This window comes from Mycetomoellerius zeteki, unplaced genomic scaffold, assembly GCF_001594055.1.
Source record: "Mycetomoellerius zeteki isolate Tzet28-1 unplaced genomic scaffold, Tzet1.0 scaffold204, whole genome shotgun sequence".
Taxonomy (NCBI): Eukaryota; Metazoa; Arthropoda; class Insecta; order Hymenoptera; family Formicidae; genus Mycetomoellerius; species Mycetomoellerius zeteki.
Window position 1 is genome coordinate 558,712 of NW_017257000.1, and position 20,934 is coordinate 579,645.

General features: G+C 40.3%; 1 protein-coding gene across 3 annotated transcripts in view; it reads right to left on the reverse strand.

The window, feature by feature from the left end:
* Window positions 1-850: 850 nt before the first annotated feature.
* The window catches only part of LOC108722473 (zinc finger protein castor homolog 1), a 94,819-nt gene continuing 74,735 nt past the window's right edge, over window positions 851-20,934 (reverse strand). Inside the window, exons 7-11 of one of the 3 annotated variants that reach the window (XM_018447605.1) lie at window positions 6,459-7,037; window positions 4,439-6,073; window positions 4,002-4,100; window positions 2,957-3,872; window positions 851-2,772 (exon numbers count right to left, since the gene is read on the reverse strand). In XM_018447605.1, coding sequence (XP_018303107.1) covers window positions 2,268-2,772; window positions 2,957-3,872; window positions 4,002-4,100; window positions 4,439-6,073; window positions 6,459-7,037 — 3,734 coding nt within the window. In that variant the 3' untranslated portion in view covers window positions 851-2,267. The remainder of the gene's footprint in view (window positions 2,773-2,956; window positions 3,873-4,001; window positions 4,101-4,438; window positions 6,074-6,458; window positions 7,038-20,934) is intronic. The other 2 variants (XM_018447606.1, XM_018447607.1) reach the window with 2 other exon arrangements.

Genomic DNA, 20,934 nt, shown 5'->3' on the forward strand with positions numbered 1-20,934 from the left:
CGATAAAATAAATTATTGAATGAAAAATGGAATCGCATCATTGTTTGAGCGTGCTTTAGGAATAGAAGAAGCGAGAAATTTGTTCCTTCCTCTCGAACGATTCGTACCAATCACAATACATATATTCTATACACACATATATTAAACAGCTTTGCATTATGTCGATCAGCGACCGTTTTTTTAGAACATACTCTTGAATATATTTTTTCTTTCTTTTATCTTCTTTGTCCATATAATAACTTTCCACATATAATAAAACTTTCCACATATTCTGTCTCTTCGAACTTTTAATTATCACGTTCTTTAACTTGATCGTTCAACGATCATCACACTTCTTTATTCTAGCTTCCATTTTTGTGTCTCAACTCGCAGTCTTTCTAATTAACATTCAATTTATCAATACTGCTTGTAATATTCATCGCGTACCCTCCAGAATTACTCCTTTTTATTTTGCCTAAAGATAAAAATGATCGAAAAAGACTAAAAATTTTAAATAAAAAAAACTCGATTTTTTTATTTAGAAATATTTTTTTTTAAACATTTAATGCTATCTTTATCCTTCAGTTTTCCAAAAAATTTCTGTATCAAGATAGCTATAAATCAAAATGTAGTACAATGACTAAAGTGGCGGTGGCAATGGACACATTTAAAGTTATAAAAAGTAATACAGATATAAAATTGATTTTTTATATCCATCGTTAAAACGTTTTATATATGTATTATTTTAGTATTAATAATATCGAAATAATACAGATAAAGCGTTTTAACGATGTATATAAAAATGAATTTTATATCTCTTGTGCAGGATTTTAATAAAAAACAGTTTTTTTACGATAAAAATCTTCTTTACTCGATTTTTTCTTTGAAGCTTAAACCCATTCTTTCTCTAATTTCGCCTTTTTACTTATTGAATTATAACGGATCATTGTCATTGCACAATCAAACTCTATTACATGAATTAATTAAATAAATAATTTGCAATTACTAATCGAAAGACACATATAAAGCAACTGTTCTAGAAATTTTTACAACAAATATAAAAGATAATCAGAGAGGTAAAGAGCACTCAATATTGTAACTATTATTTGATCTTCTCGTTATCAAATGCGCAATAGGAACGCTAATATCGCCGACATAACGCAATAGGCATTTTTTAATTTTACAGCCTAGAGTGTCTAGACGATAGGAAAATGATATATCTTTCTCTCACTTCTTCAGTACCAAAGCGAAAGATATGACAATTGCATTAATTCCTACTATCTCGCAATGCATACAGAGTATCAATTGAATTGTCGCGTCGCCGACTTGCCACTTTGTATTACTATTTCTCTTTATTCTTTACGGACAATGCATTAAACTATTTCTATTATCTAGATTATCGTAAGGACTTCACGCGGAGGGTACACAGAATGACACTAACAAAGGGAAAAATGTACAAGGTACCTTTTTTCTCCTATTAAATATTATAGTTTGTCTTTTTTTCATGCTAAAGCTATATTATAGACTTGTCTTCATATTATTGTCTTAGTGCTACGCCAGATTCTCGCATCCCTCGTTCTCGTTCCCGGTTCTCAAGATTCATGGTCCGGAAGAATTATACTTTGAGGTTCGACTACATAAATCTCGTAATTCTCTACTGAATTTATCCCGTATCAAAGTTCTTGTTTATACGTGGAAGCGTTTACTAGAATCTGCAAAGATTGCTCGATAATGCGTTCGTTTCTCTGATTCTTCGTCGCTGGTTCACCTCAGAGAGAGAGAAGAGTGCTTAGACTCTATATACAAAAACAAAAAAAAAAGACCGAATCTCCTCAACGTTTCCTCGACGTAGCCACAGATACCGAACGTATCTTGATTCGAAGATCTCGACCTAATAGTACTCGTTCTGAAGATAAACGTTATTGACTAGCCCCCTACCGGTTGCCACTGATCATCCATATTACCAGGAACGTTGCTCGATCGTGAACAATCGAGGCACTCAAGTATTTTTTCGGGGAATGTCTATAGGGACTAGGAATTTGTCTTTTAGTGGGCGTCTTCCAGAATTTCGCGGACGACCGTTTAGACTTTCTTTTACGCGGGACAATTATCGACGGTGGGCATCGAGTTGCGACAAAGTCGTTGACTAGTCCCCTACTGGTTTCGCTCGATTTTCCACCTAGTCGGGAGAAGAATGGGCAACACCATTCTCTAGGGAATGTCTACAGGGACCAAGGTAATGCTTTATTCGGGCGTCCTGCAACGTGCAGGAGTTCTACGGGAGATCGTTAGGAGTCCATGTGTCGGTATTTGTGCGCCGACATTTGCGCCAGACCTAATACCGCATATTGACACTGCAAACAATGATAATGCGTCTGTTTGCCAGAGTGTTGACACTGTACAGCTCCACACGGTTGACTGGGCGTAAACTTTTGGAAACCCGCCGCTGCGATACTGTCCAGCTTGGCATGTTGTCGCCGATGAGCGACCACCTTATTCGTGTCCGTACAAACGAAGTCGCACTTCAAACAGTGAAAATGTGACGCCTTGTTCTGCATTGATCCGAGGGACGATGTATACGCGCATTGAGCCCTGCCACATGGCACGTTAGCCCGATACTGCTGGAAATCACCTCCCATCAAGGTATCTAGCCGTTCGTGCCTTGCGGTATGTTGCACAAATCGAGTTTTGTCGCAGAACGAATAGCCACAGTCTTGACGCATGCAGTGGAAGTGAGTTTGATGCTCTCTGTAGCCGCAATGAGGATACCTGCAGTCCTCGTTGAATCTGAATCTGTAACAGCAATAAAATAAATTTGAATTTTCAACCAACCATTAACAAAACAATTGCTACGTTCAGATTATTTATTTTGCAACTGTTGGAAGTTTTTTTTACTAAGATAGAACTATTCCTGTAGATCTAAAAGTATATCCAATCAGAAAACGTAAAGAGGACTTCCAATAGCAATTATACCAACCTGACATATCCTTCTGGTACAGGCTCGTCCTTCAGCATGCGCATTGAATGATGAAGTCTTTGCTTCTTGGCTTCCGGCGAATTAGCGTCTGGCGGTGAGAGAGATCGTTTATTCAAATTAAGATTAGCTGCCAGCGAAGCTAGGGGATTTTCGTCTCTCGCAGGTGGGAGAAAATTGGTCGGTGGTAATCCGGGCGCAAACATCAGTCCAGGTGCACCGGCATACATCCCACCGTGCTGAAGAAACGGCGGTAAGGCCTGATTCATCAGAGCGATCTGTTGGTTCATCGCGGCCATCACAGCGGGGCTCGGAAAGTGAAAGCCATGGCTGAGATCGAGTTCGAAGCTTGTCGGTATCGAAGGCTGTTGCACATTGCTAGGCTGAATTGGTGGTTGCGCCAATTGACCGTTTTCGTGATTATCTATCGCAGTATTGTTGCCTTCGTCCCTACATGCAATTTCGGACGGTTCCCGTTTAACGTTTGGGACATTTTGTACACCAATATCGATACTACATCTCGGTTTCTCCAACTTGATGTCTTTCGATTGAGACTGTTGGTTGAGAGTCTGCTGCATCTGCCGTTGCATTTGGCTCTGAAAATTCTGAATGTTTTGAGCCATTTGAGCGTTCGGTGACATAAAGTCGTGCTTCTGCGACAGCTGCGTGATGTAATCATGCTGCAGCTGATTAGGCGACGGGCTAACCATGTCGTGTTGCTGCTGGCTGAGAATGGCACCGGTCGAATGCTTCGCTATATGCGCAACCAAGCGATCTAACTCGGAGAAAGCCTGATTACACGCGTTGCAGTGATAATGATTCTTGCGTTTCAGCTTGCAGAAGGGCCTGCTACAGCTTTGCTCCGGTCCATACAAGGTGTGCGGCGAGGTAGTGCTCATAGACGGCATAACCGGCGATTCTGCAATGTCAAAGATTTCTCTGAGTTTGGATCGCACGCCCGAAAACGCGATAGACGTAAGAGAACTAATTTACTAATACAGAAACACTCTCAAAAGCACAAAACTTGGTCGAAAAGAGATAGACGAACCTTGGTGCACGGAAGTTCGCATGGATAGCACGACGCCCGGAAGTGCGGGTTCGCTCGGCGGTCCGCTGACCGGATAATAGGTGCCAGCCGCCCTCACCACTAGCAACAATCAACCAAACAACCAACACTTCAAATATACAGCCCGCTATGAATACAACCACCGTGTATATAGTATATATACATGAGAAAATAAAACAAACACTCTCATGAGACAAAACAACAGAAGAATAGCGAAGAGTATCCTACTTCAATGACAAACGCAAAATGTGACGTATAAACTGATGTGCGACTACGTGCAAGAAAAGCATGCATATGTACTTGAGTGGAAGAAAGTATTTGATATGTTCTTAAAAAAAAAAAAAAAAAAGATTATTGTTAAACGAAACTTGCCCAAATATTATGGTGCACTGATCAGTACGCTCTTTTTTCATACTTACCGGTAGTCTTGGCACTATCGGGACTCGCGAGCTCGGATTCCTTATCCTCGATTATCGATCTGCTCTCCTGGTCAGCTACCGTCAAACTCTCATCAGGCTTCTCGATCAATTCGGCAGGATTCTTCACCTGGATTCTAGGTTTCGTCTCCTGGACCAACGATTGAAGCTGTGTTTGACATTCTTGATTACTTGACTCTTGACCACAGGGCTCGACGTGACCGGAGGAGTGTTGCTTCTCATGCAATGCCATTGTTGAATATCTAACGAACGAGTACCCGCAATTTGGTCTGGTACAATGGAAATGTCGATTAACGCGATTACTGTGACAGCCAGCCAGTCGACAGTCGACCATCTTATCATAGAAGGCAAAGCCCGGTGGTATGTCGACATTGTCGTGGAAATCCTTACTATGCATGAGCAATTGGTCTGGCCGATCGGTGGAAAAATGACACCGTAATTGGGAACAATGATGATGCCTGGTTGATCTAAGCACGCAGGCCGTGTCCGGACATCCTTCTGAGTTGTACGTAGCGAATCCGTCAGGTTCGCCCAAACTGTTCGAGGGCGACACGCTGCCTTCTCGATCATCCATTAGCATATTAGATATTAAATTAGGAGTTTGCGGTTTGGGGAGCTTAAAACTCGTAAAGATCGCTTGCGGCGAATCGTGAGTATGTGTCGCGGGGTCGCCGCCTGACCAGATTTCTATCACGCGGTTTTTAGGAGGTCTACCGCGCTTCCGCCTGAACATCGCGTCGATGTTTGTCAGGTGGGTCAATGTGACATCAGAGGAAAGAGCATGCGAGGAACAAGAGAGATTTAATTGTCGGCTGTACTCGTGAATCTTATAATGCTGCAATCTACGAAATGGCTTGTCGGTAGAAAGTATCACTTCTCGGCAGTTCTCCCAATTGCAATGATAATGCTTCTCTTTGTCCGCGTACGGACAATTATCATCGCAGCCGCCCTCTTCAAAGAAAGCGTCCGTTATGCGTTCCTGCGTCTCATGTTCCTTCAGATGTTCTCTGACTTCCCGGGGATCCTTCAAGGTCGCTCCGCAGCGGTCTAATCCGCAATGATGGTGCTCTCTGCTGGCGTTACAGGCGCAATCCGAAGTGGCCGGTATCAGATAGGCCAATTCGGCGGCGGTGAGTTGTTGAGATTGTTGCTGCTGCTCAAGGTTAACGGAACTTCCGCTGGCCGTAATGGTCGTAGTCGGAGCGGTGAGATCCATAGCGAGATCGCTAGCACTTTGAAAAGAATCTTCCAAAGAATAGTACGACGGAGAACCTCGGCCTTCGTTCGAGCTCTCACCGTTCAGACTTAAAGATAAACTTTGAGCACTTAATTCGTCCGGCGCCCATGACCCAGGTGGACGAATACCACCTACCGTAGTGACCGGCTTGTACTTCCGATAAGCCAGTTCTGTATCGTGACGGTCGTGTTTTCGTTTGTGCGAAAAGAGCTGACCGGACGAGTGCAGAACGTAGCTACAGTGCGGTCGTATACAATGAATGTGATTGCAAACCCGAGAGAATCGGCACTGATCGAAAGGGCAGGCTTCCGATTTCATAAACTTCTTGAAACCGTCGCGTGCTAGTTGCTCGTCCTTGATGTGGTAAGACTTATGCTTGTCTGAAAAAGAAAAATAAAAGAAACCTTGTAGACCAAATCACGGAAATTCGAAACAACAATATTAGATGTCTTCTAATCAGAGACTGATCCCTTTTGATTAGTTCTGATAATTCGCATTAGTTAGAGCGAGATGGCACATATCTCTTTTCACTTGCAGGATTTTGCCAGAACATGAATGGCTGTTATGGTCAGTCATCTCTGATTAGAGTTTGTAGAGAATATAACAAGATATGTTAAATAAAAATTTATCAACGTAATTGTTTCTCAGTATACGAATTAAATCTGTAACGTTTGACATATTATATAAGTTTGCAGTAAAAGGATTTGATTGACGATAGGTGCGATCGAGAACATGGGCGACCGTTAGTCACGCAAGCATTCTTACCCATATCGGCTTTATTTTTGAATGTGAACCGACATCCCAGTCGACGACAGTGAAAGTGCGTGGTACGTTGTCCAACAAACGGACAATGGTCAGTCGCGCAACTCTCGGTGGCCCGAAATCGCTGGAAGCCTTCTTGTATGATGGCCGAGTCTTTGCGATGGTAATTCGCGTGCATTTGCACGTCCGATGTCGATATATACACCTTGTCGCAATTCTCGTGAATGCAATGATAGTGAGTTTGCTTTCTATTGTGCGGACAGGACCGGCCAGGGTGCTTTTCCGAGCAATCGTCCGTCGGCGAGTACCTCATGAATCCGTGCTGCAAAGACTCGTCTCTCTTCTTATGCCACTTGAAGTGCCTGATCATTTCCTCCTTCTTCACGAACACTCTTCCGCTACAATCCAGACAATGAAAGTGCTCCCTGCAACCCAGTTCCTTGCAGTACGTACTGCCGCATTCTTGACTGGATGAATATCTTCTCACATATCGGGAATAATCGATGATTGGTTGGGACACTGATGTCTTGGAACCACTCATCAGAGAATCCGCCACCGGAGACATACTCTGCCTGAGCAACGCTGCGACAAGTGAGGGAGGATCTAATTTATTAAATTAAAATGACTGGTACGTCGACGTACAAAAATATTTCTCTTATAAAAATTAAATCAAATAAACCCCCATGGCGTTTATCACTCATATATGTTTATGTCAATCTCAATTGATTTTCATTTAATAAACCAAATAAATAAGAATATCTCGACAGCAATTGTTCGTTTCTATTTAACTCAAAGTAAATATACAGGGTGTTTTCAAATTCATGCCTGCGAAGTACAAGACGTCAAATTTTATGCTAAAACAAACAACTTTTTCCTTTAACAAAATTGCGTCCGATAAATAATTTTTGTGTTTATTTGTTAACTTCAATCTGCTCTCCTGCAAAAACTACTTATCGGACGCAATTTTGCAAAAGGAAATAGTTGTTTGTTTTAGCATAAAATATCGTGTTTTGTACTTCATGGGCGCGAGTTTGAAAACACCCTGTATATATTACATCAACATAGTTTTACTTAGCGCAAAATATACTATAGTATCAAAATATTTGCGAAGTACTATAAATCTAAAAGTTGTATCAAATTTCGAATTCAAAATTGAATGTGATCTAGAAATTTGCGCGACGTTTCCATCTCAGGTTATCTGTGAGAGAATCTTATTTATTAAATTAAATCGACTATTAAGTCGATGTACGAAAAAATATTTCAAAACATTAAGTTAAATAAACAAGAATATCTTGACAAAAAAAAATTCTTCATTTTTATTTAAAGTGAATATTACGTTAATATAATTTTGATTTAGCATAAAATAATATAGTAATATAACAAAATATGTAAATGCTACAGTAGTATAATATAACAAAATATTTGTAAAATACTAAAAATCCAAAAGTTGCATCAAAATTTTCAAAGCTCAACGAATCTCAGTGGATCACAAACTGTCCTAGAAATCTGCGCGAGTTCTTTTCGGCTTTCCGTGCGGTAGTCAGATAGGTATTCGGTCGATACTAGCTGTAGGCCGCTGGTATACATTCCCCTCCACAGGCAACCATCTTATTTTACCGACCGTGTATTCTTGGGCGATACTATCATTCTGGATAATACGGTTCGCGTTCACATCGCCAGAGGAGTCGCGCATACCAGAATGACTTCTGATACACATACCGCGAGTTATGAGCACGCCGTTCGTCGACCTATGGCACTCTCCCGCGCGACCGAAAACTGGTTGTCCGATGGGCGCGCGTATGGGAATGCCGCGAAATAAAAGAGAGAGGGCAAAAAAAAGGAGAGCGCGGGAGAGGAAAGAATGGTCGGTGTAAAAAAAACTATCGGGCCGATCGCAATACGCATATGCAAAAAGCGCGGCGTGGCCGCGGGCAAAGCGGGAGGCGCGTAAGCATTTACCTCGGCGCGCGCGTTCATAGCTCTCCTAAAAGACTCGAAACGGCCGCGGCACGCAAGAAAATATTGAGCGCGAGACGCAATTCGGTTGACCAATCCTCGCTCGCGATAATTATCTCCCGAGGTAATGCGCACACGAGAGATGGAAATAAACTGTGCGCGCACACCATGCCATTCTCTTCCTTTTTTTTTTTACCTAAACGAATAATTCCACAGTTAAAGCACTCTCAAGCGGCCGCATTTGCATTTCTTGTCAGAATGTATTTAAATTTTATTATTCGGGTATGTCGAATACCGTGAACAGCAAACCTCTTTTACAAATTTATTTGTGCTGTTTGCTGGGTATTAGATTGATATATTGTATATCGAAGAAATTTAAATCTATAAAATTAAGTGCGATGTATAAAACGATCATTACAACAAGTTAACCTTTTGAAAAAAATAAAAAAATATGTAAAATATAGGTGCTTCTCAAACAAAAAAATGTTGTACCAAATTAAAAAATGAAACCCAATGGTACTATTTTTCATTAAAAAAAAAATAAAACCTAAGTAGTGAAAACCTCATACAATACAAAAGCTTGCAGCAACATTGCTGCAACATTGCTGGAATAATCTGTGCCATGTAGGGATGTATATATTTTTGTATTCCTAGTGAAAAGACTTCTTATTCTATTATAATTCAAACGCGATAATAGCTTCAATTTTTGTAAAATATTGAGCAGCATGAAATGAGTGACATATGAAAAGATGATTGTATATAATAGTTAGACCATATCAACGAATTAAAAACAAAGGCGTGTTGCGACTGCTTTTCTTTGATTTATCGGACGCCACGGAGCCGATCACAGAACGATAACAAATCATGTGTCACATTGCCCGAAACCGGAGTGTCCTCCGAGCCTCGAGTGTCCTAATCCCACCAACATCTATCACACGCGTCATCCAGCATTCGGTGCACCCTACCAGGACGAGGCTGATTCTCAGAAATTCCTACTTGCTCTTGCTGACTGCAAGGCTGCGCGCGCGTTTGAATGCCCGCGTGTTCAGGAACGAGTTTAAAAATTGTCGAATATTTCTCGTGGCTCAGGTATATGTGCCCGTCAGGAACGGAGGGAACGCGCGTACATTGACTGCCCGTACGTTTCTGCAAGAGCGTATTTCGGTACAAAAAGAGAAAGAGTTCAGTCTTCAGAGGGAAAGAAAGAGAGAGAGAGAGAAAGAGAGGGTGGAGAGAGAGAAACTAAAAAAGAAAAAAAGAGAAGAAAATAAAAAAGAGGGACGAGTGTTACGAGAAGGAAAAAAGTGTGGCGAGGGAGAATTCGGCACACATTATTCTCCTGCGTTATAATAAAAAATGTACATCTCTGAATGCAAGCAGCGATCGAGTCTTTTGTCTCACATTACTTCTTTGCGAATCCGAAAGTTCTACTGGCACTCACGTGGATCGAATCGCTCTCCGGCGAAGTCGAGTAACTCCGGCCGATTTAATAATAAGCGCCGGTGTCACCGGATATGCTTCCAGTTACGCGCCGTTGCGTAACATTCGGTTACGACGATTAACTTATCCTTTGGCTGGGTAATTACGCAACGCAGCTGCGTATCTCGATGTCACGTATCTCGCATAGCTGCTCATTAAAAACACCTTTGGCTTTCACGCTGCGGGAGAAACTATTGTTTGCACAAATTTATAATCCGCGCTGGTTGCCGACCGGTATATATGTGTTTGCCGGGTCGAAGCTTCAAGTACGTAATCGAGAAGTGCTCTTTCTCGGGCCAAGGCTTAACGTACAATAAGGCATCATCATATTAATTGAGGATAAATATTAAATAGCCAGTTCTCGGGAGAATATGACATGCACATTGCACGGTTTTGATTAACTTCTCTATATCCAAGAATGTCAAATATTTCGATGGCTTATTATGCAAACCGGGAAGCGTGCCAAAATCGTGATGGTATGTAAGTGAAACACACCGCGGCCTTGAAACGTTTTGAGGAGAAAAAAACCGATCGATTTGCAGTCTCGGTGCAGAACGAATGACGTTATCGTTCAAATTAAAATGCTCGATGATACTGAAAAGAATAGAATATTTCGTATTCCATCATATTATTTTCTTCATTAATTTTATCTTACTCAGTTAAATGAAATAAATTTAATTAATTAGAATTATATTAAAATTAATTAATTTGAATAGCGAGAAACAACAATACTCTCTGAGTCACGGTTCAAGATTTTAGACTTTAGAAAATTAAAAAATTAAACTTCATAAAAGCTCATTACATCTATTATTGTATTGCAGAAAAAAAACGCAAAATGATCTGATGCTCCCCTTTAACGAGAAGGAGGATACCACCCACACGGAACAATCACGCCGTTACTGATGGCACCAAATGGAGAATATGCACGACGTGACGGGGCTTAAAGAGCAAATCTTAAAAAATATGTGAAACCCCCAGGACGACACGTAGCCGGGGTTCCCTTTCTCCTCGCATCCAACGGCTTTGAGCTCAAACCCTTTTATATGTAGTTCTTAAAGCTGCTCAGAGAGCGGGGAGTCGGGAGCCCGATCTCGAAACCGTAGAGAGATGGAAGCGAAACGGTTGTCCGAGAGGCGCGGCGTAGAGGGAGTCTAAAATTTTCAAAAAGGCCCGAACCTGAAAAGACCCCGTATTTCAGGGTCGTTTTCCTTTTTTATCATTTAATCCGTAGGCCGAGCGAATAACCCTTTATACGAGGTATACGTCGAAAACGGTCGCTGCCTCCATCGCGCACTCACGTGTATCGTTCTCTCTCGCTCTTTCGCTCTGCGCACTTACACGTGTGCTCACATACACGTTTATACGCGCGCACAGAGGGGTTAACGCAACCTACGAAAGTGCGTGTTTGGATAATGCGTGGAGTGCCCGCTGCGCTCGCCGATTCGTCGTCTTAGCCACGGCGACCCCCATTGAACGCTTTTTCTTCTCGAGAGGTTCTAAATACCGGTGAAAAAAAGAAATACATGAACAGGCACGAGGTACGGACGTGCCCTTATTCCGTCGCTTTTTCCTCAACCCCCGGTCTGCGTTAGGTCTGCAACCCTTCCTCAATGGTACTCGTCGCGACATTGTTTCCGGAAAAATGGCTTCGCGAATGGTACCGCCGACCAGATGCGACTTAATAACCCAGAATCAACGCTGGAATACTTCATATCGATTTGCAGCACTTCTGCCGTATGGCGAGCGAACAAAGGCTAATTTCCTTATCTTTATTTTGTTTCCAATATGCAATGGCTGCTACAAGATACTCATTCTGAATGACATAATGAAATATATATTTGACGAAATTACAGTCAATAGACTGTAATTCAAGAGAGACATTTTGCATTGAAAATTTATAATACATATCGTATCTTCAATGTAATCTGAATATATCTGAATATATCTGAATACAATTCGATAATAAGTAACTGAATGTGTTAATAGCGATCGCTTGTATTAATAAAAGTCAATCGACGACTGTAGTGACTGATAGATTTCCAGCGTCTGTTTGAACGACAGCAAGCTCGGAGTATGTCGGCGCCAGCATCACTCGTACAAAGGGAGAATATGGGGAAAGAGGAACGAAGAGAGAAATGGAGAAAGTGAGCGGAAAGGGAGAGAAAGAGACAACAACCGACACTAAACTATTCTAAGATCCGCAAGAGTGTCGCGAACTTATTGTCTTTCAGCAAATGTGGCGGCGTTATTTCTGTCAAAATTACGTTATGGTCCCTATTGCCTTGTCCCGTTTGCTTAGCACCTTCTTTCTTTCTGCATAACTTGTTTTTTCTTATCTCTCGCTTCTCGATTCAACGCGCTCACTTATCCTTCAGCTGTACTTTGCCTTCTTTTCTTCCTCTTCTTCTATTATACGCTGCGTTTCTGGGAGCAATAATCATCGGATTCCAGAATGAACGTTATTATGCGAATGATGAAGATGAATGCACACTATAATTTCATCCAAAGGAAGAGATCTGTTTGCCATTTTTTTATCAAGCGAGTGTCAAGAAAACTATTTATCTGTAAATCTAGTAATAAAACCTAGCACTTAAAATCTCGAAAATTTCCTTCCTTTAAACGCTAAGAAAAGAACGATTTCGCTGAAATATCTAAAAATTTAGCTACACCTTTTCAGTTCTGAAAATAATTTTATTGAATAATCAAAATAATTACATAGAGCGCTTAAACAGGTGGCTAGAATGTTAAAACTGCCATTAATGTTTCAGTTCTACATAATTATTTTGATGTTCAACAAAATTATTTTCAGATCTGTACCTATAAGCTAAACTTTTTGATACGTCAGTAAAATCATTCTTTCCATGTCTAATACGAGCATAAGAATTACAAAGCTCTAAATGGTCTGTTAGCTTCTGATACGACAAAACTTAATTCCAAATGCATTTCTGGAATAATTAGTGCCACAAAGAGATTGCCGTCACCCGTTTAGCACCTTGGCGTGACGTCGCCGCGTTTCTTCTGGAGACTCATCCTCTTTTTATTGCTCGACGCGACCATCCGTCGTAGACGGTAGAATCATTCGAGACGAGAATAAACGTCGTTATGGCCGTTCTCCCATCGTGGCGAACGGATTCATTATAATTAGTCCGCCCTCTTTACCGGGGAAGGTAGCGCGAGGTGACGATCGGAAAAGGGGAAGAAGGACAAGCTCGGTTCTACATCACTGTGTTATGGCTTCGTCCGAGACTTCCATATTCGTACAGAATAATCTTCATAAAGATGCTTATTGAACGCAATTGATTTCAGTGTTGCATCGTTTCATAACATCACTTTCCTGCGAGCAAAAAAGACTCATCTTCGTAGAGAGATATCGTCTAATCTCACTTTTAAATTTTACGAGCATAAAAATTGTCAAGTAAATCATTGGAATTGCTTAAGGATGAGAAAGCCACTATAATGAAATAATGTCACATTTTGAGGCAAGGAATGAAAAAAAATAATAAATTATAACAAATCTTATTCAAGAAAAAGTAAGATTTTTAAAATAAACCTTCGTCTAAAAATTAATATGGTTGTGCGTAAGCTTTCAGACATCTGATAACAGATTTTTAATAATTCAGGAATATTCGACTCTCACTGTACTTCTATTGTTTCCACGTGATTGCGCATATGCCTAATGTACCTTCTTTCCAATCAACGCCAGCGCAGTTAGCTTATGCAACTCAACGATTTCAACGTAACGGCTTTAAGAAACGGGTACACGTGTCGTGACTTTCCTGACGGAGAGCCGAGCGTTAAACAGATGCTTGCAGATGCGCGAGCGTCAACGTGATGATACCGCCTTGAGATTTGCAGCATACAAGTGACAATTTTACGATTGGCGCCACGATCATTCCTCTCGTGACGATAGCATTATTTCAAGGAAATCAAGAAGACAATACTCAAAAGATCGGACTTGTCTTTTTGAATTCTCATATCGCAAAAAACGACATCTCAAATTAAAACGAGTTAAAACATACAGCTTCAATTCTATTTTCTTTCGTTTTTGCTCGAGGGTGCGTTTGTTAATATCGTGGCACCGGTATCGCTTTACTCATAGTAAATGAACAGAGGGGTTTACCAATCTCTCTTTCTTTAATCCGGCTCGCCCTCGTCCCGCCGGACGCTGTCGCGTATAGATTTTTTCGGGGCAGTATTACATGCGTACTACTTAATACACCCTCTTACTCTCCTTCCCCCCTCTCCTTGACCCTTTCATGCAACCCCTTCTTTTTTAGAACGCTGCAAACCCTCTGCGCCCTTACTTATGACGGGCGTGTTAAATTTAACGAGGGGACGCGTTGCTGTGCCAGATATTCGGATACAATTTTTGAACCGAACAAATCAATTCTCTTTGTCGGTATAAAATAATTCCGCAGAAATATCAAATTTTTTAAATTGTTAGAAATAAATTTCGTGAAGTCCGTTACATGGAATCGCTTTTTTCGAATATTGAATTGTACGACAGAAAATTACTACAGAACATTTCTTTTCAGCAGCATTTTTGATTTGTTCTTTGCCATTCCATGATTTCCGTTTTCATCAGAAAACTAAAAAAACTATTTTCTCATTTTCTGTATATAAATAGATTCTATAGTGCGTCTTATTTTCAATGTAACGCAATCTATCGGGTTTTTCGTGTCATATATCAACGTTGTTCTGGAAAAGTGATAGAACTTTTTTAATTATCTAATGCATATGTGACAAAATGTTCTGATATGATCGCACGTACATGTTTCATCCCAAGAGCCTGTGATGAGTAGATAACACTAATGATATGACGCTTTCGTCTTCATGTCGAAGACAAAGATGCGATCCGGGTGAAATGTACTCGGCGCTTTTAATACCCTTCTTCCAATTTTCACATCTAGCCCCCGGTTTTGCACTAAACGCACACCCTCGTGAACTTACTTACGTAGGACGCGCAAAGTTTTTACGAGGGGAAATACCGTGTGTAATATTAGGTCCAATATAAGCGCGCGCAATCTACCCCCTCGCACACACACGATTTCTCCCTCCATTGGCCCCCAAAAAATAAACAGAAGCGAACCCTTTCTACAAATTCAAATAGCCGGAAGGGGAAACCACCGTGCCGGCTTGTTCCTCGCGATCCTCTTTCTCGCTTCTCTTTGTCCGACTTTCGAAAACTTTTCGGTGAGCACGACAAAACGCAGCTCGCCACGGATCGGCGATCCGCTGTCAAAACAAGAAATTCGATTCCCGTGATCGAGAGAGAAAGAGTCTCCCTCACTCACATGCGATAGATCTTCATTCAGTGAATTTTCCGTCGCGGGGTGACAATGAAGAAATAAAGAGATTCGAACGGGGAAATCTATCGATGATGAAAGTAGTTATGAAACATTGGAAACAGATTACCTCTATTGGTAGTTGAATAAAGTCAAAGGGAAGCAGATATCGACAATTGTAAAAACGTCAATACCAATTGAATTATGAGATGTATCATAGAAGTAAATTACTTGATAAAAGTTATCGGTATTAATCCTAAAACGTTATCGATACGTAAATTTTACATGAAGTCGTTGAGCGCTAAGTTATGCCTTCAGTGGTCATTAAGAACTAGGAAGTCCAATCCGCCATGCTAAAAGCTAAGACAAGCGAAGACATTTTAAAAATTCTGTTCGTTATATATGTATATTAGTTTGGACTTCCTGATAGTCAGTATTTTATAATAGAGAGCGTAATAAAAGTTTTTTTAAGCAGTTTTGTGCCATTATATACTTACTTAAGTGCCTGAAGAAGACACATTCACATAAAATTGGACTATATACTCCATATTTTTTTAAATGTAATTTTAGAATTTTGAAACTACAATCAAATTCAGTGATCCCGAAAAACAAGTAAATGTTCCACAAATTATTTCGTTAGAAAGTCCGGTTCTCAAAGGGTCTATAAATACTAAAAGTGTAACTAATATTTATCAACAATTTTAATTGTAATTGTAAACAACTATCTTGCCGTTCGCACATTGATATTTTATTTATGGTTGTCCGATTAATAAAGTTCACATCAACTGCTAATGACCAATGTAATACTGTGCTTTCCGCCTGCTGGTCATGTAATCTTCTAGTACCGCGCTGCGTAAGACCAGATTAGCGTTAATCGTTCCGTGTTAGCTTTCTAGAGAATTAAGTCCTCCTTTCACTCGTTCGACTTTGCTGATCTGGCCGGCGGTTAGTAAAACGACTGCGACTGCGTCCATCTGTCTTCATCTGTTTTGAATTTGAAGTAGCGGCATGCGTGATAAACAAGAGTTGTATTACGCGATGCCAACACCGTCCGATCTAAGATGGCAAGAGTCGGTTATCTGTCCGCGTTAATAACGGCACGCCAATAAACAATTTCATTTCCGCGAGGAAAATTATGATCGCGAGCGCGCGCGCAATGAGCTCTTGGCTTCATATTTCTCGCAGGGTGGTTTTTTGTTTCTCCGCCATGTTGCCTGAGAAAAGCGTGCTCGAGCCACGACTCGGTGCGGCCGGCTCGTTAACGGAAATTTACGACAAACTGGCACAACGAGCTTGTTCTATGCGCGTCATACAGACTCATACGTGTACCGGGAAGGTATCCTTGATGCGCGAGCGCGCGCCCGCGCGCCGATTTTTCTCTTATCCGCGCCGGTACGATGCATTCCGAAGTTTTACAAAGTACCGCACAGCTCCCGTGATTTACGAGATCGCGTATCCAATAACTTTGAATATTCTTGGGGCGCGGTTATATGACTGTTAGCTTAACAAGGCGGTTAGACGAGCGCGTAACGAGCGCGGGCTACTATTTAAGCGCGCCACTATTTTTCATCGACGCCTGAGACTCGGGAATCATATGAGATTCTTCTTTTGCTTTTCTTCCTTTTTATCTTCCGTGTACAGTAAAAGATATATTTTTATATTTGTGTTAACATCCAATTCTTGTTAACATTTTTGCGTTAAATTTTTAAAGTGTTAATTTGATATAATGTGATTGTGTTATTTGTGAATATTTTATGTTAAATTAACATTCAACGTTTCTTAAATTGTTTTTTTTAGAATAAAACAATTTATGAGTAAATAATCAAATAACATAAAAATAGAGTTATATTTTTGTGTTAATTTTTTTATATAATATTTGTGTTATTTTCTTATTTATCTTATTTTAAATTAGCACACAATTTAGATGGATCGAAATAAATTTATTAAATTTTATACAAATTTTCCAATTGTGTGGAATGCCAAACAACCTCTAAATGCAAATTTATTAGCTTTATAAATTCTATTTAAAACTTACATCATTTAATGATAATAATACAAAAATTTGAAGGTATCCTGCAGTAGTTACAAACATGTCTTTCTAAATGTTTTTCTAAAAATTATTCTATTACCAATATTATTGTTTTTATTTATAATTATTTCGCTTTAGGATTTTTAATAACCGTTTTGTTTCTTTTAAAAGTTCTTGCGCCAAAGTGATCTTCGATTACGTTTCGAGCAACGATTCGTCAATTGGCTATTTTTCAACACTAGCATTGGCAGCTCGCACGATTTCGAAAGACCGAGGGTCGTCCACAGCGGGGTAATTAAATTTAGAATATTTTTTAAATTTCTCCGATTCCACTCGCATGATTTGGCACGCATCGCCTATCGTCTCCGCCTCGTTGTGCGAACAAGCAAAGAAAGAGACGCAAAGAGCGAAAGAGAAAAACAGGCAGGAACGTTTTTCGGTGATCTTCTCGCATTAGAAAATTTACAGGGCCGTATTGACAAACTATCGAAATGTCATAGTCTCATTTAGAAAATATTCATTAAATTCACGAAAGCGAAATTGAACGTATTCAAATATATTGATAATTCAAAACTGATAATGGAACAATGAATCCAATATTAACTTTTGTTAGTATATTATAAAATATTAGATACATTCACTTTTTATTGTAATATATATTTCATTATACACTCATCATCAGAGAAAAACATGGAATGCTTTTCAGTAAGAGACACAGAATGACTCACAATCAGTGAATTATTACATCCTTGTTGTTTGCCAATATTAAACAATGATGATGACATGATCAGTTAAACTGTATTTCTTGTTGCAAAAAAAAAAACAATAATGGTAGTAATTATACATGTATATAGGAGTGACAACTATATAATTTTATATTATTTATGTATAAAAATTTACATATATATTTATTTACTATATATTAAAATGTGCATAGTGGAATACATTTTTTAATTGCAATAACTATAAAATAGTTTACTGAACTATATATTATATTGCACACTAATTCTACACATAAAACATGTATAGTTGTTTCTACTATATAGTTATCACTACTATGTCTTTTTCTCTGAGTATATATCGAGGCGATACATTAAAGTTTACATTAAAAAAGATTTATTGACTTATGCGTCAATCAATGGTGAATACGTATGAAAAACTCATCTCCGTATCCAAATCCTTTCACACACGGCCCTGACCCTCTGAGTCTCTCTGGCCGTTTTAGTTTGGCCTAGCGCTAAAACAATCAGCGACTTCGTGGTCTTGGTCTCGACCCTCCGACCCTCTTTAGCTCTCTGTCTCTCTCTTTCTCTCTCTCTCTCTTTTCCTCTTTCTTCTCTCCTTCTCCTTCTCTCTCCCACAAAGCTGTTCTCTCTCGCGGCCGTTTCCACCGCTGGTACTCGCACGGAGGCCGCCAATTCTCCTTTTTCTTGCTTTTCGCGTCAAGCGCGAAATAACAGACGGACGACCGATGGAGCCGGAGGGGCGCCGAAGGGGAGGCGACGAAGAAGGAAGAGAGTCGAAGAGCTAACTCGAATTACTAAAACGCCGAAGAGGCAACGAGCTCCGAGCGAGCGAGTTACCGCGCGAGAAGCGCGAGACACGAGGGAGGAGAAAAGGTCTATTTATTAACGACGTGCCCGCGAGAGTCTGCGGTTTTCTTCGTTCTCGGGGAAAAGCGGGAAGCCGCACATCGCAGATCACAGAGGATTCGCAGAAGAACGGAAAAGAGCAAGTGTTAAAAGAGCGGTGAGACGTCGGTCTGCTTTCTCAATCGTTTCTAATACTTGACAAAATTATTATCTCAAAACATAATAATTAGAAAGAAGGGCTAATCAAGACTACTAGAAGTAAGTCAAACGCAATTCTCGGTGCGTAAAATAAAACGATTACACAATTAATTTATTAAAGATATAATTAGGTATGATTAAGATACTTAATTACATCTTTAATAAATTAATTGTGTAATTGTTTTATTATATTAAATAATTAATACTTAATTGATTAAGTAATTTGAAAATTATCTCACGCTTACGACTATCAACGTTCCATTGAACACTGACGTGCAATCAAGCGCTCTTTATGACAGAATGAAGGAAAAAAGAAAGAAAGAAATATCGTCGGAAAAACACGAAAAACAACTTCAATTAACATCATCATGGCAATCTCGGAAATGTGTGATGGTCAGTAAATCATCCGTATCGTTTAGTTGTGATCAGAAACAGGAAAATTAATCGCGGACACATTAACTGTAATGTCCTAACACGTATAATGAACATTGTACGGCCCATTACAAGCCAGGACTCTGACGACGAATGAAACACGCAGCGGCGACGAAGAATGAGACTCAGTAACGCGACAGAATGCAGAACGGTGGAAACGTGAAACGTTCTTGTATAGAGCCTCTTCTTCCACGTCGGAGAAGCGCGTTCCTTTCAATCTCTTTTTCGTCTTCTCTCTTCTTTCGCGTTCCCTGCGACGCTCCCCGCGATTCCCTCTCGCCTGCGGCGCGGCGAGGAGCTTCGTTTCGTGATTATATTCTCGAAATAGTCAACCGGATGCCGGCCGACGATGCGCCCGCGGATATTCCGTATATTTCGGGAGACCCTTTTTTCGAGCATAAGCAAGATACGCGAGCAGCGGAAGACGCGGATATGATCTAAAAATCCCGGGTAGAGTAATCCGAAGGTCCCAATCGGACAAAACAAGAGCCAGCTTATTCGAGGAAAACGGAGAAGTGATCAAGAAACATATATAGGAAGATAGAAGAGCATCTAACATATTAAACACAAATAAGCGAAGAAGGCCGTCTTGGCTTAATAATATTTAAGCAAACTGCATACCGATTATTTTTCGGCCTCGAAAGACAGTTCTAAATTGAAGCTGAAGTACGTAATACCACAAATTAAACTGACAAGCAATTTAGCCCGCAATTGGAGCCTTTAAAGGCACCAATATTTTGATTGTGAATTTTGGCAGATGGATTTAAATATGTGAAAAATAAGTAGAACACAATTCGACTAATGATAAAAACTTGTTATTTAAAATTTTGACAAGTACATCAGAATTTTTTTAGATCTTTATAATCTGGAACAACAAGAAGTTTCTTCTATTTTTCGAAGACTTTTATTGTTGACGAAAGAGTTAAAATTCATGTTGCCCCGGTAAAGGATTAAGAATACTCATGATAATATTAATTATCATATTAAATGTTAAAAAGGATTTGCATCAAACCCTAAATTTAAAAAAATGTTTGCATTTTGATGCCGTATTTATTATTAATGATAGAAACCCGACAGTAGGCTTAAAACATGCCGATCCGCATCTATATCGTCTGCAATTGAACTGCTCTGAATTACAGCGGTTACAATCGGTAATTTGCACAGTCGGAAAGGCGCAAAACGCGAAGCCGACAGTCGAGGAAGGCACAAGTAGAAAAAGATCGGTCGCTTCGTCTCGCCGCGAGTGCGTCCGAGGGTGCTGACGAGCTGCCGTCGTCTCGTTCTCGGACGAGTGATTGATCAACGATCGGACCCGAGGGACACACCGTGTAATTTTCTCGGCGCGAGTCCACTTTCGAACTCGTCGGCGATGATTAAGAGTCATCCGTCGGCGATGTCTTCATTTCGCGGCGAACGCAGTGAAGGGCTTCGCAGACCTATCGACGACGTTTAACTAGGGTGACGTTACAGAGAAGACGTTCCGCGCCTCTGAGATTGATGGCCGTAAA